The sequence below is a fragment of the Marmota flaviventris genome, chromosome 17, assembly GCF_047511675.1.
Source record: "Marmota flaviventris isolate mMarFla1 chromosome 17, mMarFla1.hap1, whole genome shotgun sequence".
Lineage (NCBI taxonomy): Eukaryota > Metazoa > Chordata > Mammalia > Rodentia > Sciuridae > Marmota > Marmota flaviventris.
This window is the reverse complement of record NC_092514.1, coordinates 5,679,487-5,700,280: the sequence shown is the minus strand read 5'-3', so window position 1 is coordinate 5,700,280 and position 20,794 is coordinate 5,679,487. Positions and strand designations below refer to the sequence as shown.

The 20,794-nt window shown below is 34.2% G+C and overlaps 2 protein-coding genes across 2 annotated transcripts; both read right to left on the bottom strand.

The window, feature by feature from the left end:
* Positions 1-3,047: 3,047 nt before the first annotated feature.
* LOC139702418 (olfactory receptor 5T7-like) lies at positions 3,048-4,093 on the bottom strand. Its single transcript, XM_071603507.1, has one exon. It carries the CDS (start codon positions 3,996-3,998, stop codon positions 3,048-3,050), a length of 951 nt encoding a protein of 316 aa, XP_071459608.1. The 5' UTR covers positions 3,999-4,093.
* Positions 4,094-14,396: 10,303 nt separating this feature from the next.
* LOC139702417 (olfactory receptor 5T7-like) lies at positions 14,397-15,456 on the bottom strand. Its single transcript, XM_071603506.1, has one exon. It carries the CDS (start codon positions 15,342-15,344, stop codon positions 14,397-14,399), a length of 948 nt encoding a protein of 315 aa, XP_071459607.1. The 5' UTR covers positions 15,345-15,456.
* Between the last annotated feature and the right edge of the window lie 5,338 nt (positions 15,457-20,794).

Genomic DNA, 20,794 nt, shown 5'->3' with positions numbered 1-20,794 from the left:
GGTTCATAAAAATATCTGATGAGCCTTTGTATTTCTGAAGTATCATGTGAGATTAATTCCCATTATTTTTTTTTCTTCAGTACTAGGTTTGAACCCAGTACCTTGCACCTGCTAGGCAAATGTTCAATTACTAAGCTATTTCCTTCCTCCCTACTTATCCACTTTTTATTTAAGTAAGTCTTTTTTTTTCATTTTTCACCTCTAAATATGAGTGAATCAATTTTCCTGATCTTTTTAAACAAATGGCTCTTCATTTTATTGATTGTTTCCATTTGTGTTAGTGTCAGTTCCACTTATTTATAGTCTCTTCTTCATCATTTTTTCCTTGTAAAACCTTTGTTTGTTTGGTTGGGTTTGGCTCTCTTATTCTTATTTCTTGAGATATACTGGTAGGGTGTTTGAGTTCTATTTTGTTTTTGTTGTTGTTGTTGTAGGTATTGGTTGGCATAAACTTACCCTTTCACATTGATTTTCCATATCTCATTGTTTGTATTTTGTATGTTGTATCTGCCTCTGAATTTATTTCATGAAACATTGAAATTTTGTTCATGAGTTCTCCATTGATTCATTTGTTTTTCCAAGATAGATTATTCCACTTTCAAGTAATTTTACAGTGCCCAAAGTATCTCTTTCTAGTGATTTCTGGTTTTCCTGTATTAGGCTGAAAAAGATTATACGGTTTAAATTAAAACATTTGTTCATACTTGTCTGTGATTGGTCACGTAATGCATTCTGCAGAGTATGCAATGTGCTGATGACATAGATATGCAGTATCTAAGGGTTGGATGGAATTTTCTGTAGATGTCTATTGGGTCTGTTTTGTGTAAGGAGAAATTTAAAACTTGTTTCTTCACTAATTTTCACTCAGTTTAATATATCTATAGCTGAAAGTGGAATAATAAAATCTCATAGTATTATTTTATTATAGTATCGTTATTATCTCCAAAGGAAAAAAGAGACACTGTAATCTTCTTATAATATTTATGTATTTGGGTGCTTTGATTTTGCATACAAATATTTGCAATTTTTATTACCTTTAGCTAAATTGACCCATTTATCATTTTATAATTATCCTTTTGTGTTTTTGTTGCTTCTGATTTTAACTTCATTTTATCTGATATAAATATGGCTACTTTTTTTCTCTTGTGGACTTAATCTGCATGGGATATCTTACTTTATTGTTCAATATCCATGCAACTTTACTTAGATATGAAATCAACCCCTTGAAAGAAACACATAGTAGTTTCTTGGTTTTTTTAATGCATTTATACACTCTACATCTTTTAATTGGAAAATTTAATCCATTTACATCTATTATAATTAGCATAGGGACTTCCCCTCCATGTTGCATATAAGTGATGGATGGGCAAGAATCAGATCAAGCAGGATGAACACAGTCATCTTACCCCAATCTCTATCCTCCCTTCATACATCCAGTGAAAAACATTGGGTAACTTTCTGTTGTTTTGGTTTTCTTATTTTCTATTTTCATAGGTGTTTAAATATATTTTCATATAAATTGCTCTGATATAAATTTATAAATATTCAATATTTATAAAATATTCATCTTCATCTGGGGGATTATCATTATAATTGAGATACACTTACTTATGTGTAAAAAGTAAGATATTCCGTATTGTCTGATACAGTGTTATTTAAATGTATTAATCCCATTTAAGAAAATATATTTTAGTTGTACTCTCTGTAATAAGCTTAATGTCCTACTGAAATTAATGAAAAAGGGAAGCCTAGAGAGAGGAAATGGGGTTACAAAATAGTGTATGAACCATAAAGGAAGATGAAGAGATAAAGGAAAAAATATCACTGAAACAAATTTAATGGAGACATATCTGTGTAATGAAAACTTGATGTGTTGAAAGCAGGGTTAAAGATGAGCACAGTATAGATCTTAAAATGTTCTTTATTGTACCTGGGCACAAAGGAGGCACAGCATCTTCCAAAGCTTCTCAGAGTGGTGGAATCAAGGAGAAAAGAGCTGAAGCTGAACAGGGCCAGATCTGTAGGAATCCTCATGATAGATGTATGCTCAGTTCTGCCCAAAACAAAATATTTCATACTGTTCTACCTTACTCCCTGAATTGTGCTTTTCTTTTATTATTCTTTTGTTCAAGTATAATTTTGAAAATTGTTAATGTCTACATCAAGAGTCTGTGAGGCATTAAAGAATGGTTTCACGTCTATGCTATGGAAGACAAAAAAAAAAAAAAAAAACTAAGAAATTCAGCAGGGTGCCTTAGCACACACCCTTGTAATCCCAGCAGCTCTGGAAGCTGAGCCATGAGGATTGCCACTTCAAAGCCAGCCTCAGCAAAAGCAAGGCACTAAGCAACTCAGTGAGATCTGTCTCTAAATAAAATACAAATTAAGGCTTTGGATGTGGCTCAGTGGTCAAGTGTCCCTGAGATCAATCCCCAGTACCGTCCCCAACCTGCTCTCCCCCAAAAAAGAAATTTACCTTCACCAATCATTCCATTGGTGTGCATCTGGAATGTGAGCATGTTATCTTTGGTGTGTAAACCACAGGCTGAATAAATTGTTGCATAGAGATAAGGGTAGAGGAGATTGCTTTGAACTGCATTCAGGTACCTAGGATTCCATGGAAAAGGTCCTAGGCTTATGAAAGTGGTCACCTTTTCTTTGTTTTAACATAGTAATTGATCAAATTGGTTGACATGACAAAATTATACATGAATATATCTAATATAGTTGATACATTAGAATTTAGACAGAAAATAATATAAATAATATTAAAATTACATAAATAAATTCAAGTTTGCCTTGTAATTTTGGACATTTAACTTAGTATCACAGGATGTACATACTTATGTGTATACATATTTAATCATGAATATAGGAAAAATCAAATGAATGATTCCATATTTACAACAACACAAGAAAAAAATGACCATATTTTGTATTTCAAACTTCCACAAATAGGAAAATTACAACAATACCAGGAAAGAAACACTTTGAGGAACTCTTATGATACAGTCAAACGTATAACTTGCAATTTGTTCAATTAATTTCTACTGAGCAAAACAAACTTTATTGATAAGTTGATTACTCCCAAACACTTTCTTCATTGCTGCTTTTATATCTTTGTTCCTTAAACTGTAGATGAGGGGATTCAGCATGGAAATAAATATGGTGTAAAATATCAATACTATCATGTCATGCTCCAAAGCATAGTTGGATGTTGGTCTTACATACATGAATAAACCAGTACTATAAAAAATGGACACTGCAGTTAGGTGAGAGCAACAGGTGGAAAAGACTTTCCGCTTCCCTTCAGCAGAACATATCCTCAGAATAGCCAACAGAATGAAACCATAGGAGATCAGGATGGTTAGTATAGTACATATCTCAATAGAGCCAGCAAAGTAGAAGAGCAGAAGCTGATTGGGGCGAGTGTCAGAACAGGAAATTGCAAGGAGAGGAGGGATGTCACAGAAGATGTGGTTGATTACGTTGGATCCACAGAAGGACAGGCTGAAAGTGGCTGTGGTGTGTGTTATAGCATGCAGAATTCCACCAACACAGGAAGCCAAGATGAATGGCACATAGACCCTGGGTGACATGCTCACTGAATACAGAAGTGGTTTGTAGATGGCCACATAGCGGTCATAAGCCATGGCAGCCAAGAGAAAGCACTCTGTGGTTCCACAGGTTACAGCAAAAAACATCTGGGCTGCACAGGCACCAAATGAAATGGTTTTCTCCCTTGACAAAAAGTCTACCAACATATTTGGAGTGATAACAGACGAATAGCAGGCATCTAGTGAAGACAATACACCCAGAAAATAGTACATTGGGTTGTGCAGCCGTGAATCCCCAATGACCAATACAATGAGTCCTAAATTTCCCATGAGAGTAAAAAGGTAAACTGCTAGAAACAGGAGGAAGAAGAAGATCTGCAGTTCAGGATTGTCAGTGAAGCCCCTCAACACAAATACAGCTACTTCAGTGACATTTTTCATGCTGAAATCTCATGGAACACACTTGAAGATGATCATAGAGTGACAGCGGACCTTAGTAAGAAAGAATGAACAGCACCATGACTGGAAGGAACAAGAACTGTGCCTATAGATGTGTATGAATATATTCTTTACAGTGTCTAATTTCTCAGCAGCAAAAGATAATGTGAATCAACTGATCATTTCCATCACTGAGGAATCATTTGGAAGTTATGGGTGTTAACAAAGTAACCAAACTTGTGCCAGTTTCTTTAAATGATCAGGACAAATTGTTATTGTATTGCTTAGTTCCCTTAACTCTTTCCATATAAAGTAACATTAAAGCAAAAATGTGTATGTGTGTTGAAAGATGCAGAATTCTGATCCTTTTCCAATATTGTGTGTGTGTGTGTGTGTGTGTGTGTGTGTGTATATATATATATATATATATATATATATATATATATATTCAAAACATATATTTGATAAATATATATATTTGATAAGTGTATTTTGAATTTCATATATTCATAAATGTGTATTTGATAATTTAGTATATATTTGATACATATACATATTATTTATATATATATATATATATATATATTTGATATCTACATACTTGAGATCTTATGTCAGATCTGAATTTTGTAATAGAATCAGAATTCTACATCTTTCAACAATTTCATTCAATGATTTGAGTTAAAACATTCATTTGAACAATCTGTACGCTAGTATGTATTTTACAATACTAAAGTAAAAACAAACAGCTTTGTGTTAAAAATATGGTGAATTAGTTTGCTTTTACAGAGTATTCTTTGGGAATAACAAGCATTTAATCACACAGGATTATTATATTTTTTCCGGTACCAACACTTTATAGCCCTGAATTACTCTTTAGAGTAAAAAAGCCTGGCGAATTTAATTATTTATGAAAAAGAAAAAAAAATTATACACTATCAAAAATTACATTTCCATTTTCTGTTCCAGGGGGATTTTGCTTTGAGGAAATTGTTTTCAGCTAAGTTCTTCTTGAGACAGGGATGTCATCTATACGCTACAAAAATGTAATATTATTTCAATACATCAATATTAACCCAGGTTCAAAGGAATCAGTTATCAAGGGAAAACAACTATGATGCTTGAAGATAGTATAAAATCAGTTGTAAATTTAATTTAGATTTACCTCTACAAATCCAATCTCAATTGATGACAGAAACGGCAAATTATCTTGGGCTTCATCAGCAAATTCTAAATCTGAAAATGAAGAGAGAAATGATAATACCCATTCATTAAACCCTTAGTGCAGAAACATTCTTTTGTGTATGCTATTTCACCTTTTGGACTTTCCCACATAATAATCACCAGAAAAAAACATTCAGTGCCTCATCTCCCTCCAGAGTGGATTCAATTGGCCACACTGTTTTCCTGTCTCCTATAATATTTGAACTTCACTGTGTCATTGGACTCTACCCCAAGCAACACCCTTCCCCAGGAAATTAAAGCAAGTCTCAATTTTATGTTTTAGGATTTCTTAAGCCATTAAACCTAAAAGAAATGCTATGAAATAAGTAGCCAGCTGAAAAGACTACAAGACTGTGTAGTGGGAATGTGACTTTTACTGTCCTTCTACAATTATATAAACAAAGAAGACCCCACAGAGTGGAAAATGTCCTATTTTCTTACCCTGTGTTGATTCATGATTATCTTTATTTTCAACTATCTTCCTCCATCATCAGCATGAAAGCACACAGGCAGTAAGGAGCACACTTATTGTGTAGTAAACATAGATTCAATATTTTCCACTTTTCTTCTTTTCCAAGTAGTTTGGATTTAAATTTCTAGGAAGAAATCTTACTGTATTAGACATTAATGAATATAAGAGATCTCTACTGTAAAAAACTGCTTATTACTTCTCCTTTGGTAGCTTAAATGTCTAGTACCAAGTAACAGACTTTCCTTTGATAGCCTAGGTTCTAATGCCCAAAATACCCTTCATAATTTCTGAAATTTTCTCTTACCAAAATATCAGCAAACATAAGCCTGAGTGAATTGTAAATGTGGCAAATTTAAACTGTTTACATCCCCTGAAGGAACTGTTGAGGAAACCCACAGCAGATGTCCCAAAGGGAATATGCCCAAATTATCTTCTGTTTCCACGGAGTAGTTTAATGATTCATTCATAACAAAGAGGAAATCATTCTAGCTGAGGGCCAAGCTGATGCTGTTTATTCAGTGAATAGTGGTCACCAACTTGTGTTTTAAATATTTTATGTTTGTATTTCCCTAAATATTGGTGATGTTGAACACACCTTTTGGCCATTTTCTTCTTTGCATGAAGTATAGTCAGTTCCTTAGATAATTTATAAATAACTGATTTTGTAGCAATTGAGGTGTGACTTTTGTTTACTAATTATTTATTTACTTATGTATTTATTTTTGTGGTGCTGGGGATTTAACCCAGGGCCTTTCGTATTCTGGGCTAGTGTTCTACCACTGAGCGTCATCACAGTCCTTCCTTGTATGTTTGAAATATTGTTCACAATAGATTGCACTTTGTAAATATTTCATTTCATACCATTTTGTCACTTGCCTTTTCACTGTGCTGATTGCTTCTTTGTCTGGTAGAAGATTTTTAGTTGCATATAGTCTCACTCAACTTTTCTTTTTTGCTCAACTCTGATATGGCCACCAAGAAATTATAGCCATTTTGTTTTTGAGGGTTTTTTTTTTGTTTGTTTTTGTATTTTTTAGGACTTAGGTTTAAATATTTAATTCATTTTAAGTTGATATACCTATATGGTATCATTGGAAAGTCTGACTACATTATTTTGCATGTGGATATTTAGATACACTAAAACCATTTGTTGAGGATATTATGTTTTGCCAAACCTGTGTTCTTGAAATGATTGTTGAATATCAGTGGTCATATGTGCTGACTGTTTCTAGTTTGCTGATGGTGTCTGTTGCCCAAAATCTATTTTTCATTCCAGTACTTTATTTTAAAACTTATTTATTTTTGTTAATAAATTTATTTTTATCTGACACATGAAAACATAAACTTATACATATTAATTGGTTAACATGTAGTGCTTCTATGTTTGTATTCATGATATAATATTTAAATCTGGTTAGATATTTATAGATATATATTTATATATTGTTTCAAATAACATAATGATCTGTTTTTCTACCCACGTTGCCCCAAATTAAAGCATTTCATTGCTTCCTCTGTGCAAATCACATTCCATTATGTACGTATATAGCATACTCTGTATACCTGCATCTGTTGGTAAGAACTTAGGTTGCTTCCTGCTGAAGCTATTGTGAACAGTGGTGCCAATAACACTGGAGTCTCTTCAATTTGCTGATTTCATTTCCTTTATATGTGCAAAGCAGAGGGATGACTGGAGATCATTGCAGATTGATATTTTACTTTGCCATAATGCATGTTCTGACAACATTCCACCAACAGAGTGCAATTCTTCCCTTTTGTTTATGTATTTACCTGAGCTTGTTTTCATTTGTTTTTTTGTTTTTCATTTGTTTGTTGTTTTTGGTAACCATTGCTTTTAGTCCTTTGAGATGACATTTGATTATGGTTTTGATTTGAATGTCTGTCCCAGGTGATGAGTGATTTGAATAGTTTTTAATTTTTCTGTTCTACTTTTATGACTTGTTTCCAGAAATGTCAAAGTAGATCTATCATGTATTTCTAGTATGGGTTATTTAGGACTTTTAGCTATTGATTTTTGACATTTTTATAGAGTCAGAACACAAACCCTTTGTTATAGGCACAGGTTCCTTGTATTTTCTTCCACTGCACAGGTTGTCTCTTTACACTAATGAGCATTTCCTTTACTTTGTAGAAACCTATGGTTTGAAATCGTTCTATTTATCTACTTATAATTTTCTTTTATGCCACTGAGGTCTCCTTATGAAATCCTTCCCCGTTTCAATGTTCTGAAGTATTTCTCCTACGTATTTTTCTGGTAGTTTCTTGTTTTCAAATCTCCCAATAAAGTCTTTAATAATCCATTTCAAATTGATTTTAGTAACTAAGGAGAGAGAGAGAGGTGGGGGACCAGTGTTGTCTTTTGGAATGCAGATATCCACTTCTCCTAGAATTTTTTGTCAAAAAGACTTTTTCCCTAATGTGTGTCCCTAGCACTTCTCTTGAACCTCATGTGGCTTGAGACATAGGAGCTCATTTCTTTCTATCCTGTCCCATTGGACTGAGGATCTGTTTTTAGGCTGATATAGCTCATCTGATTACTGTAGCTTTGTAATGTATTTTGAATCAGGGAGCCTACTGACTTCCTCTTTGCTCTTCTTGGTCATGTTGGCATTGGCTGTTGGGATGTGTGTGTGTGTGTATGTGTGTGTGTTTCTGTATAAATCTTGGGCAACATTTTCTAGTTCTGTGAATCAGTGTGGTGATATCTTCACAGGAATTGCCTTTAATCTAGGAATCATTTGGAATACATGGACATTTTAAGATCATTTATTCTTCCAGCCTAGGAATATGGGATTTTAAAAAATTTTATTGTGACTTCAATTTATTTGTTAATATTTCATAGTATTCATTTTAGGTATTTTTTTCAATTTGCTTGTTGATTTTTGTTTCAAGATTTTCATTTATATTTGTAGGTTTTGTGCATGGTGCTTCTATCTTATTTGCATTGCAGATGATTCCATTTGGTCATAAAGCAAAGCTCCTGTTTTTTTTTGTTTTGATTTTGTGTTCCATAACATTCCTGCATTGTTATTAATTCTAAGAGTATTTGGATGAAACCTGTTGGATTTTCTATGTAAAATATCATGGTATCTACAAACATTGACAGCTTCACTTCTTCTTCTTTTCCAGTTCAGGTGTCCTTTTTGCTTTTTCTTTCCTGGTTGCTCTGACTGGTGAATATAAATGGAGGAAGTGGGCACCCTTGTTCCAGATCATGGAGAGGAAGATTTCTGTTTTCCTCCTTTTACTATAATATCAGCAACTGGTTAGTTCCATGTGGTTTTCATGATATTGAGGTGCCTTCCCTTCTATTCCTACATGTTCAGTGTTTTTATTTTATGAAACACATTACTTGCATACATGGAGAGAGAGAAAGAGAGAGAGAGAGAGAGAGAGAGAGAGAGAGAGAGAGAGAGAGAATTTCATAAATTGATACATTCTTGAATCCCTGAGAATAATCACACATGATAATATTGAAAAAGTTATTTAATATGCTGTTGCATTTGATTTGCTGGAGTTTTGTTGAGGATTACGGATATCAGCCAATACTTTTTTATGCCATGTCCTTGTGTGGTTTTAGTATCAGAGTATTTTTGACTTCATAGAATGTGTTAGAAAGAATTTCTGCCTTTTTTATTTCTGGGAACAAATTAAGAAGAGTTATTTACCTTTTATCTCTTTAGAACTCAGAGGGAAATGTTTTCTCCTGAGCTTTTCATTGATGATAGATTTTCATTCCTTACTCAAACTTGTTGCTTCTTACTGGTTTACTCAAATTTTCTATTTCTTCCTAATTCATTGTTGGTTTTTGATCAGTTATGTGCATCCAGGAATTTGTCCATTTCTTCTAAATTATCAATCTTGCTGACAGAGAATTGCTCATAAAAAAATCTCTGATGACTTTTTGTAGTTTTGAGATGTCATGTGGGATTAACTCTCATTAATTATTTTTTTTCTTCTTTAGTACTGTGTTTGAACCCAGTATCTTGTGTATCCTAGGCAAATGTTCAACCATTAAGCTACATTCCTGATCCCTATTCATCCATTTTTTTCATTTATTTAAGTCTTTTTATGCCTGTTTTTAGTCTAAATCCAGGTGGGTCAATTTTTCTTATCTTTTTGAAGAAACAGCTCTTCATTTTATTGATTGTTTGCTTTCTGTTAGTCTCAGTTTCATTTATTTACATTCTACTCTTTATCAGTTTTCCTTCTAAAACATTTGTCCAGTTCCTTTTGTTCCTTTTGTTTTCCTTCTTTCTTATTGTTGTTTTTTGAGATGTACTGATAGGGTGCTTGAGTTCTTTTTTTTTTTTTTTAATGTAGGATTGCTTGGTATAACCTCACTGCTTCATTCTGGTTGTCTGTATCCCATATTTTTGTTTGTTTGTTTGTTTGTTTATATTGCATCTGTCTCTGAATTTATTTCATGAAACATTTACATTTTCTTCATGAGTTCTCCCTTGATCCTTTAGTTTTTCCAAGGTAGGTTATTTCTTCTTCAAGTAATTTTACAGTGTCCAAAGTATCTCTTTCCTGTGATTTCTAGTTTTTTTTTTTTGTATTTAGGTTAAAAAAGATAATATGATTTAAATTAAAACATTTGTTATACTTGGCTGTAGTTGGTCATGTGATGCATTTTGCAGGGCATTCCATGTAATGATAACATGATTGTGCAGTCTCAGTGTTTGATGGAATTTTTGGTAGATGTCTATTGGGCCTGCTTTGTCTAAGGAGCACTTTAACTCTTGTTTCTTCATAAATTTTCATTCTTTTTAATATACCCATAGCTGAAAGTGGAGAAATAAATTCTCCTAGTATTATTTTATTACAATATTATTATTATATCCAAAGAAGAAAAGAGACACTGTAATCTTTCTGTATTATTTATTGCCGCAGTCCGGCTGCAGCAAAATAACCAGGGGGTGACGAGGAACTTGTGTACATTGATACAGCAGGAGTGGGAGCCATTTATTGAAGGACAGGAGGGGTATATATACATTTCACACAGCTTATCTTAATTAACATAAACTAGATACAGCAGTCAACCAATAAGGAATCTCCACATTTAATGGCTCCCTGGCGTTACTTCACAAACCACTCCCTCTGGCAAAATCCCAGGCGCCATCTTGACTTGTTTACAGACTCTAACATTTCCCCCTTTTATGTAATTTAAATAACGACCATAGTGGTTTTTACACAAACACGATAAATAACCTGTTACAAGCAGAAGGGGAGGATACAAAATGCCATAATACCAAGCCAATTGATGGTTCCATGCAAGAAGCCCTTAGAAAAATTTTACCAGCAATGACACCATTAGTAAAGATGCTGAGTTACAATTTGTTGTAGATTACAGTTTGTTGTCTCAGTTCAGGTAAAGCAGTGTCTCAATAGATTAACTCACAGTTCAGGTAAATCAGTCCAGGTAAGTTCTGTAGGCAGCTAGCTTAAATCACAGTCCAGGTAAGTTCTGCAGGCAGCTAGCTTGATCCGAAGTCTCCTCTGGTTCTCAGCAACACTGGAAATTCTTCCACCCTTGTCCACCATCTGCTGCAGTCCGGCTGCAGCAAAATAATGGGGGAGGGGGGGTGACGAGGAACTTGTGTACATTGATACAGCAGGAGTGGGAGCCATTTATTGAAGGACAGGAGGGGTATATATACATTCCACACAGCTTATCTTAATTAACATAAACTAGATACAGCAGTCAACCAATAAGGAATCTCCACACTTAATGGCTCTCTTGTGTTACTTCACAAACCACTCCCTCTGGCAAAATGTCAGGCGCCATCTTGACATGTTTACAGACTCTAACATTTTATATATTTGGATACTCTGATTAGTGGGTTAGGGAGGGGGAGCATGGGAGGAATAGATTAATTCTAGATAGGGCATCGAGGTGGGAGGGGGCAGGGGATTAGCAAGGATGCTGGAATGTGATAGACATCATTATCCACAGTACATGTATGAAGACACAAATTTGTGTCAACATACTTTATATACAACCAGAGATATGAAAAACTGTGCTGTATGTACGTAATAAGAATTGTAAAGTGCTACAGTCTGGCTGCAGCAAAATAACCGGGGGGTGACGAACAACTTGTGTAGATTGATACAGCAGGAGTGGGAGCCCTTTATTGTAGAACAACAGAGGTATTTATACATTTTGCACAGCTTATCTTAATTAGCATAAACTAGATACATCAGTCAACCAATAAGGAATCTCCACACTTAATGGCTTGCTGGCCTTACTTCACAAACCACTCCCTCTGGCAAAATGCCAGGCACCATCCAGACTTGTTTACAGACTCTAACATTTGCCAGGCACCATCCTGACTTGTTTATAGACTCTAACATTCTGCGGCAGTAATGCAGTCAACTGTCATTGATTTTTAAAAAAAAATCAATAAAAAAAGAAAACCCCAAGGTCATGCAATTGTTTGCAAATAAACCCAAAGACATATCCCCCAAAAATATAGAAAAAAAATTTAGAATTTTTATTACCTCTAGTTTATTTGACTCCATTATCCTTTTATAATTATCCTTTTGTATTTTTGTTGCTTCTTATTTTAAATTCATTTTTTTCTGATGTAAATATGGCTATTTCTTTTCCCTTTAGATTCCATCTGAATGGGATATCTTATTTTATTCTTCAATATCCACCCAACTTTACTTAGATATAAACTCAACCCCTTGTAGAGAACATATAGTAGTTTCTTGCCTTTTTAATGCCTTTATACACTCTACAACTTATAATTGTAATATTTAATCCATTTACATCTATGATAATTATGAACAGGACTTGACATCCATGTCATGGATAAAATGATGGATACTCAGGGATCAGGTCAAGCAGGATGAATACAGGCAACTTACCACAATCTCTTTCCTCCCCTCAGACATCCAGTGAAAAACACTGGGCCAATTTGCATTTGTTTTATATTCCTTATTCTCTATTTTATAGGTGATTAAGGGATATTTAATGCAAACTACTTTAATATAAATTCATGTAAAATATTCATCTTCATCATTATAATTGAGATGCACTTACTTATGTGTAATAAGTAGGATATTCTATATTGTCTGTTACAGTGTTATTTAAATTTTTTAATCCCATTTTAGAAAAATATTGTTTGGTTGTACTCTGTGTAATAATTGTATTGTCCTACTGCAATTAATGAAAAAGGAAACCCTTGAGAGAGGAAATGTGGTTACAAAATAATTTAAGAAAAATAAAGACAGATGAAGGAAGAAAAGAAAAAGCATTACTAAAACAAATTTAATATATACAGTGAAAACTGGGTGTATTGGAAGCTAGTTAAAGATGAGCATGGTACGGGATCCCAGAATCTTCATTCTTGTGCCGGGGTAACAATGAGCCACGCCATCTGCAAGAGATTTTTCAGAGTGGTGGAATCAAGGAGAACAGAGCCAAAGCTGAACAGGGGCTATGGCTGTAGTGAATCTCATCATGACAGATGCGTGCTCAAATAAAATGTATGAAATATGATATGTCAAGAAAAATAAATAAATAAATAATAAAAAAGAAAAAGTCTATCCTCCAGTTGTACCTTATTCCCTGAATTGTGCTTTTATTTTGTTGTTCTTATAGTTAAGTATAATCTTGAAACTGCTGATGTCTATTTCAATTGTCTGTGAGGAATTAAAGAATGGCTTTATGTCTATGCTATGGAAGACACCATAAAAGAAGAAATTCACCCTCACCAGTCATGCCAAGGATGTGACTCTGGAATGCGAGTATGCTATCTTTGGTGTCTGAATAATAGATTGAATAGATTGTTGCATAGAAATAAGGATAGAGGAGATTGTGTTGAACTGCATTCAGTTATCTATAATCCCATGGAAAATGTCCTAGGTTTATGGAAATGGTGACTTTTTTCCTGTGGTTTAACATAGTACTTGATTAAGGTAGTTGATATGATGAAATTATTCATAAATAAAAATAATATAGTCCATACATTATAATTTAGAAAGAAAAATAAAAAGAATATTTAAAAATCACATAAACAGATGCAAGTTTTTGATTGTAGTTTTGGACATTTCACTTAGTAACTAAAAAAAAAATAAAAGGAGACACAAATACAAGATGCAGAGCCAGGAAAGGGAAAGAATGAGTGGCTGCCCCTCCAAACAGTCATGTTTATTTAAATCAAAAGTTACATTAGGTTGTTAGTACCATGAGTACATTATTGTCTAGTATTCCTTTAATCCCACATGCTAGATAACTGAGATCAAAGTCCAAGCTAATTAAGACACAGAGCCCTTTTCTCCAAGGATATTACCATAGTAACTAGATACTGCACCTTTATAGTTATCTTACTAGCTTCAAGGAGAAACTGCTGAGCATTCTAAGTGTGGGAAACAGAGTACCTGTGACCTCCCATCCCTGGAGTTTGCTCACCAGAGGAACATTTCCCTGTATTTTTCCACTATCAAAATACCTGTAAGTATCAGTTTGATGTACATACATATGTGTGTACATATATAAGTATGAAAATAGCAAAAAGGAAATAGATGATTCCACATTTACAACAACACACACATAATTAGTATTTCAAATATCCACAAATAGTAGAATTACATCAATACAAGGAGACAAATATTTCCAGGAACTCAATGATACTGTCAAACGTATCATTCTCAATTTGTTCAATGAATTTCTACTATGAAAGACAGACTTTATTGATAAGTTGATTATTCCCAAACACTTTCCTCATTGCTTGTTTAATATCTTTGTTCCTCAAACTGTAGATGAGCGGATTCAGCATGGAAATAAAAGTGGTGTAAAATATTGAAACTACCATGTCATGCTCCAAAGCAGAATTGGTTGTTGGTCTCACATACATGAACACAGCAGTACCATAAAAAATGGACACTACAGTTAAGTGAGAACCACAGGTAGGAAAGACTTTTTTTTTTTTTTCAGCAGAGCGTATTCTCAGAATAGCCAACAGAATAAAACCATAGGAGATCAGGATGATTAATATAATACATAACTGAATAGAGCCAGCAAAGTAGAAGAGCAGAAGCTGATTGGGGCAAGTGTCAGAACAGGAAATTGCAAGGAGAGGAGGGATATCACAGAAGATGTGGTTCATTATGTTGGATCCGCAGAAGGACAGGCTGAAAGTGGCTGTGGTGTGTGTTATAGCATGCAGAATTCCACTAACAAACGAAGCCAAGATGAGTGGCACATAGACCCTGGGTGACATGCTCACTGAATACAGAAGTGGGTAGTAGATGGCCACATAGCGGTCATAAGCCATGGCAGCCAAGAGAAAGCACTCTGTGGTTCCACAGGTTACAGCAAAAAACATCTGGGCTGCACAGGCACCAAATGAAATGGTTTTCTCCCTTGACAAAAAGTCTACCAACATATTTGGAGTGATAACAGAGGAATAGCAGGCATCTATTGAAGACAGTACACTCAGAAAATAGTACATTGGGTTGTGCAGCCGTGAATCCCCAATGACCAGTACAATGAGTCCTAAATTTCCCATGAGAGTAAAAAGGTAAACTCCTAGAAACAGGAGGAAGAAGAAGATCTGCAGTTCAGGATTGTCAGTGAAGCCCCTCAACACAAATACAGTTACTTCAGTGACATTCTTCATGCTGAAATCTCATGGAACACACTTGAAGATGATCATAAACTGACAGCTGATGATATTAGGAAGTATGAACAACACCATGACTGTAAGAAACATGAACCATGCTTATAAATGTGTATGATTGTATTTTGACAGTGTATAATTTCCAAACACCATATCAGAAGAAATGTGAATCAACTGATTTGGAGTTATGGGTATTAACCCAGTTACACATTGTGCCATTTTCTTTAAATGATCAGGTCCAGTGGTTATTGTACCATTGAGTTTCATTAGCTCTTTCCATATAAAACCACACTAAAGCAAGAAGAGTGTAGCTAAAATGTGTGTGTGTTTGTTGCAATATGTAGAATTCTAATTTTTTTCCAATGTTTTGCTCTGACATACCTCCTCAAGTATGCAAATATAAAATATATGTATTTGATAAATATATGAATATATTTGATACATATGTAAATATACATAAATATACTTAATAAATACATATCTAAATATAAATATGCATCTGTATTTTTGATATATATTTAATTAATATATTTTTTATGTTTATACTTTCAATATATTTGAGTATTCATAAATACTTATTTGAAAAGTATATATACTTGATAAATATATATTTAATAGATATACTGTATATGTATAGATATATATGTACTTGAGATGTTATGTCAGAGGCAAATCGTGGAATAAAATCAGAATTCTACATCTTTCAACAATTGCATTCAATGATTTTCCATAAAGCATTCATGCGAAGAATCTGCACCCTAACATATTTTTTACAAGATTGCAGGAAATATTAAGGGACAAAAAACTTTGTTTCAAAAAGTGTGTGTTTACACAGTATTCTCTGGGGATTAATTGCATTCAATCACACAAGGCTGTCATATTTTTCCTGTACCTACACTTTATATCCCTGATTTTTTCTTCAGAGAATAAAAAGCCCTGTGTGTTGGATTATTTGTGCGGAAAAAAAAAAAGCAACACTCATACACTCGTGAAAATTACTATTCCATTTTCTATGTTACAGGGGGCTTAATTTCACTCTAAAGAAATTATATGTTTTCAGCTAAATTCTTCTTGAAAGAAGCATATATTCTATATGCTAAGATAGTAATATTATTTGATACATCAATATTAGCACATGCTCAAAGGAATCAGTTACTTGGGGAGGCTAACTGTGATTCTTAAAGACAATACAAAATCAAGTTATAAATCTAATCTAGGTCTACTTCAACAAATCCAACTCAATTAATCATAGAAAACACCAATTATATTGGGCTTCATCAGCAAATACTGAGTGTGCAAAAGAGGAGAAAATTGTAATACCCATTTGTCTAACTTGGTACAGAAATGTTCCTGTGTGCATCTTATGCTCTTTTACCTTTTGTGACTTTTTTTTAGGGAAATAGTATCAGTCTTATTATTTGTATCTCTGAAAGCAGATATAAATGTTTTCTTTTTTTTTATTAGTTGTTCAAGACAATACAATGATCTTGACATATCATACATTTGATTCAAATAGGGTATGAATTCTCGCCAGACACAACATTCAGTGCCAGATCTCCCTCCAGAGTGGATGCATTTCACAAAACTCTTTTCCTGTTCCTTTTAATACCTTAGTTTCACTGTGAAACTGGAGTATGCCACAAGCAACACCCTTTCCCAGGAAATTAAAGCAAGTCTCAATTTTATGTTTCCTGTTTTTTTAAGCCATTAAACCTAACAGAAATGATATAAAATATATAGAGTTCTGAAGAGACTACGAGATTATGTAGTAGGTATGTGACTTTTACCAATACTGTCCTTTTACAACTATACCAACATAGAAGACCCCACAGAGTGGAAAATGTCCTGTTTTCTTACCCTCTGTTGATAGATTCATGATTGTCTTACTGCGAACTATCTTCCTTCATCATCTGCATGAAAGCACATACACAATAAGAAGCTCACTTGTAGTGTAGTAAACATAGATTTGATATTTTCCACTTTTCTTTTTTTCCCCAGGTAGTTGGGGTTTAAATTCCTAGTCAGAACTCTTAATAAATTAGATCTTAATAAATATAAGTGATCCACACATGCAAAAGAAAGAACTATTTCTTGCTTCTTCTTTGGTAGCTTAAATGATTGGTACCAAATAATAGACCTATACTTGCTAGCCTACATTCTAGTGCCAAAATACCCTTCAAAATATTTTAAATTTTCTCTTACCAAAGGATCAGCAAATAGAAGCTTGGGTGAACTGTAAATGTGGAAAATTTAAACTGCTTTCATCCCCTGAAGGAACTGTTGAGGAAGCCCACAGCAGATGTCCCACGGGGAATAGACCCAAATTAACTTCTGTTTCCACAGAGCAGTTTAGTGATTTGCTTCATAACAAAAAGTAAACCATTCTGGTTGAGGCCCAAGCTGATGCTCTTTAATGAGTAAATAATGTTCTCTGTCCTGTGTTTTAAATATTTCATGGTTGCTTTTCCCTAACTATTGGTCATGTTGAGCATCTTCTCCACATACGTTTTGGCCATTTTCTTCTTTACATAAAGAATAGTCAGATCCTGGGATTATTTTTAAATTACTGATTGTGTAATATTTTATAGATTACTTTTACTTTTTAATAAATTTACTTACTTATTTATTCATTTTTGTGATACTGTGGATGGAATCCAGGGCCTTATGTATTCTGGCCTAGTGTTCTACCACTGAGCCTCACCCCAATCCTTCCTCATATATTTTTTATATTCATTTCATATTAGATTGCAGTTTGTAAATATCTCATCTCATTTATCACCTGCCTTTTCACTGTGCTAATTGATTCTTTGCCTGACAGAGATTTTTAGTTGCATAGAGAGTCACTCACCATTTTTTCTTCCCACTTAGCTTTCTTATGGTCATGAAGAAATTATGGCCATTATCTGTTATGAGTATCTTTTTTAGGGTTTAGGATTAAATATTTAATTCATATTAAGTTGATATACCTACATGGCATAGCTGGGAAGTCTGACTACATTCTTTTGCATGTGGATATTTGGATGTACTAAAATGGTTTGTTGAGGATACTATCTTTTGCCAAATGTGTATTCTTGAAATCATTGTTGAATATCAGTGGCCCTATATGCATGGTTTTGTTTCTAGTTTGCTGATTGTGTTCCATTGCCCAGAATTTATTTTTCATGGAAGTACTTTATTTTAAAAATGTCTCTTAGTTAATTAATCTGCCATGCGACCAGTGCTGGCTTCATGAAAGAAGGTTCAGTTCATAAGAAATTACTAGGGAATTTTAAATTAAAGAGACAGACTCTCATTACCTTTAATACCAGCTCCGAGACAGCTTCTCCTAGCTCCCACCTCCAGCCACCTAATGCAGTAGCGAGGTTTACTGAAGAGGCTAGCGAGAAAGGGAGAACACATCAGGGAGTGAGCTTTTATTGGGGAGCAAAAAATTTCCAGGGAAAAATCTCACCCAATGAAGATTAAGGGGGGCAGCATCCCAAGCTCAGGGGTGACGATTGGGTCTTCAGGTCAGTGGCCAGGCATGTCTCTGCAAAGAGAAGCCCTCCGACCTAGGAAAGGGTGGGGAAGGCTTTAACACAGCTGTGTCTAAGCGCCTCTCACCCAGCCAGGGAGGTAACTCAAATCACGTGTGAGGATGTTAATAAATTCATTTTCATCTGATACATGAAAATATAAATTTGTACATATTAATTGGTTAACATGTAATTCTTCTATGTCTGTATTCATGATGTAATATTTAAAGCTGGTTAGACATTTATAGATATATATTTATATGTTGTTTTGAATAACACAATGATCTCCCATTCCACCCATGTTGTCCCAAATTAAAGCATTTCATTGCTTCCTCTGTGCGAATCACATTCCATTGTGTATGTGTATAGCATACTCTATATACCTGCATCTGTTTGTGAGCACTTACTTGCTTCCAGTGTGGCTATTGTGAACAGTGGTGCCAATAACACTGGAGTTTAGAAGTCTCTTCAATATGCTGATTCCATTTTCTTTATATGTGCAAAGCAGAGGGATGACTAGAGATCATTGCAGAACGATATTTTATTTTGCTATAATGCATGTTCTGACAACATGTTCTAACAACATTCCATCAACAGAATACAAGCCTTCCATATTGTTCATGTATTTACATGAGTATGTTATCATTTGTATTTTTTTATTTGTTTGTTACTGTATTTGGTAATAGTCCCTTTTACTCTTTTAAGATGACATTTCTTTATGGCTTTGATTTGAACCTCCCAGGTGATGAGTGATACTGAACATTTTTTTTTCATTTTTCTGTTCTCCATTTGTATATCCTCTTTTCAGAAATATCAAAATAAATCTATCATTTATTTCTAATATGGGTTATTTGGGAGCTTTAGCTATTGATTTTTGACATTGTTTATGGAGTCTGAGCTTTTACCCCTTGTCAGATGTATAGAATACTTGTATTTTCTTCTACTCCACAGGTTGTCTGTTCACTCTGACGAGCATTTCCTTCACTTCACAAAAACTTTATGGTTTGAAATAATACTAACTGTCTACTTATAATTTTCTTTTGTGCTTTTGAGGTCTTCCTAGGAAATCCTTTCCCATTTCAATGTTCTGAAGTATCTCCCCTACATAATCTTCTGGTAGTTTCTTGTTTCCAGGTCTTCCATTTAAGTCTTTAATCCATTACAAGTTAATTTTAGTAAAAGGAGAGATACACGTCCAGTTTTATTCTTCTGAATGAACATACTCTCTTCTACAAGCAGTTTTTCTTGAAAAGTCTGTCGTTTTCCCTAACGTCTTCTTAGCTCTTCTTTTGAACCTCTGGTAGCATGAGATGCATGGGCTCATTTAGTCTCTCTAATCTGTCCCTGTATGCTGAAGATCTGTTTTTAGGCTGAATATAGATCATGTGACTGTTGTAGCTTTGTAGTATCTTTTGAAATAAGGCAGTGTAATGACTCTCACTTTAGTCTTATTTGTCATGATGGCTTTTGCTGTTGGGGTGTGTGTGTTTGTGTGTGTGTGTGTGTGTGTGTGTGTGTGTTTCTTTATAAATCTTGGGCAACTTTTTCTAGTCCTGTGAATTAGTACAATGGTATTATAGCTGGCCAGACACCCCCATCCAAAAGATCCTTGCCATAATTAAGCTTTTCCTCTTGCCAGATCAGCAGGATGTCTGCCAAGGTTATTGTGGTTGGTGTTTCCTCTTTCTTGTAAATGACAGGTTTGCACACAAAAGGTGTGACAGAGTGAGTCTGCAAGCTTGTTGTACAAAAAAAGATATTATCTCTGTTTTCTTGGTAAAAACTTGCAAAACCTGTGTCTGATTTAGGAAATGGAAGAGAAAGAACTTGTTATGTGAACCTCCAAGGATCCATCCCACTCGGTATGAAGTTCAAAGAATTCCCAAAAGCTTTGTTGAGAGGAAGAATCCTTAGGCTAGAGCCAACTCTGAATCC

Excerpts from the sequence above, each read along its gene's own strand:
- LOC139702418 (XM_071603507.1), bottom strand. The coding sequence starts at position 3,998 with ATGAAAAATGTCACTGAAGTAGCTGTATTTGTGTTGAGGGGCTTCACT.
- LOC139702417 (XM_071603506.1), bottom strand. The coding sequence starts at position 15,344 with ATGAAGAATGTCACTGAAGTAACTGTATTTGTGTTGAGGGGCTTCACT.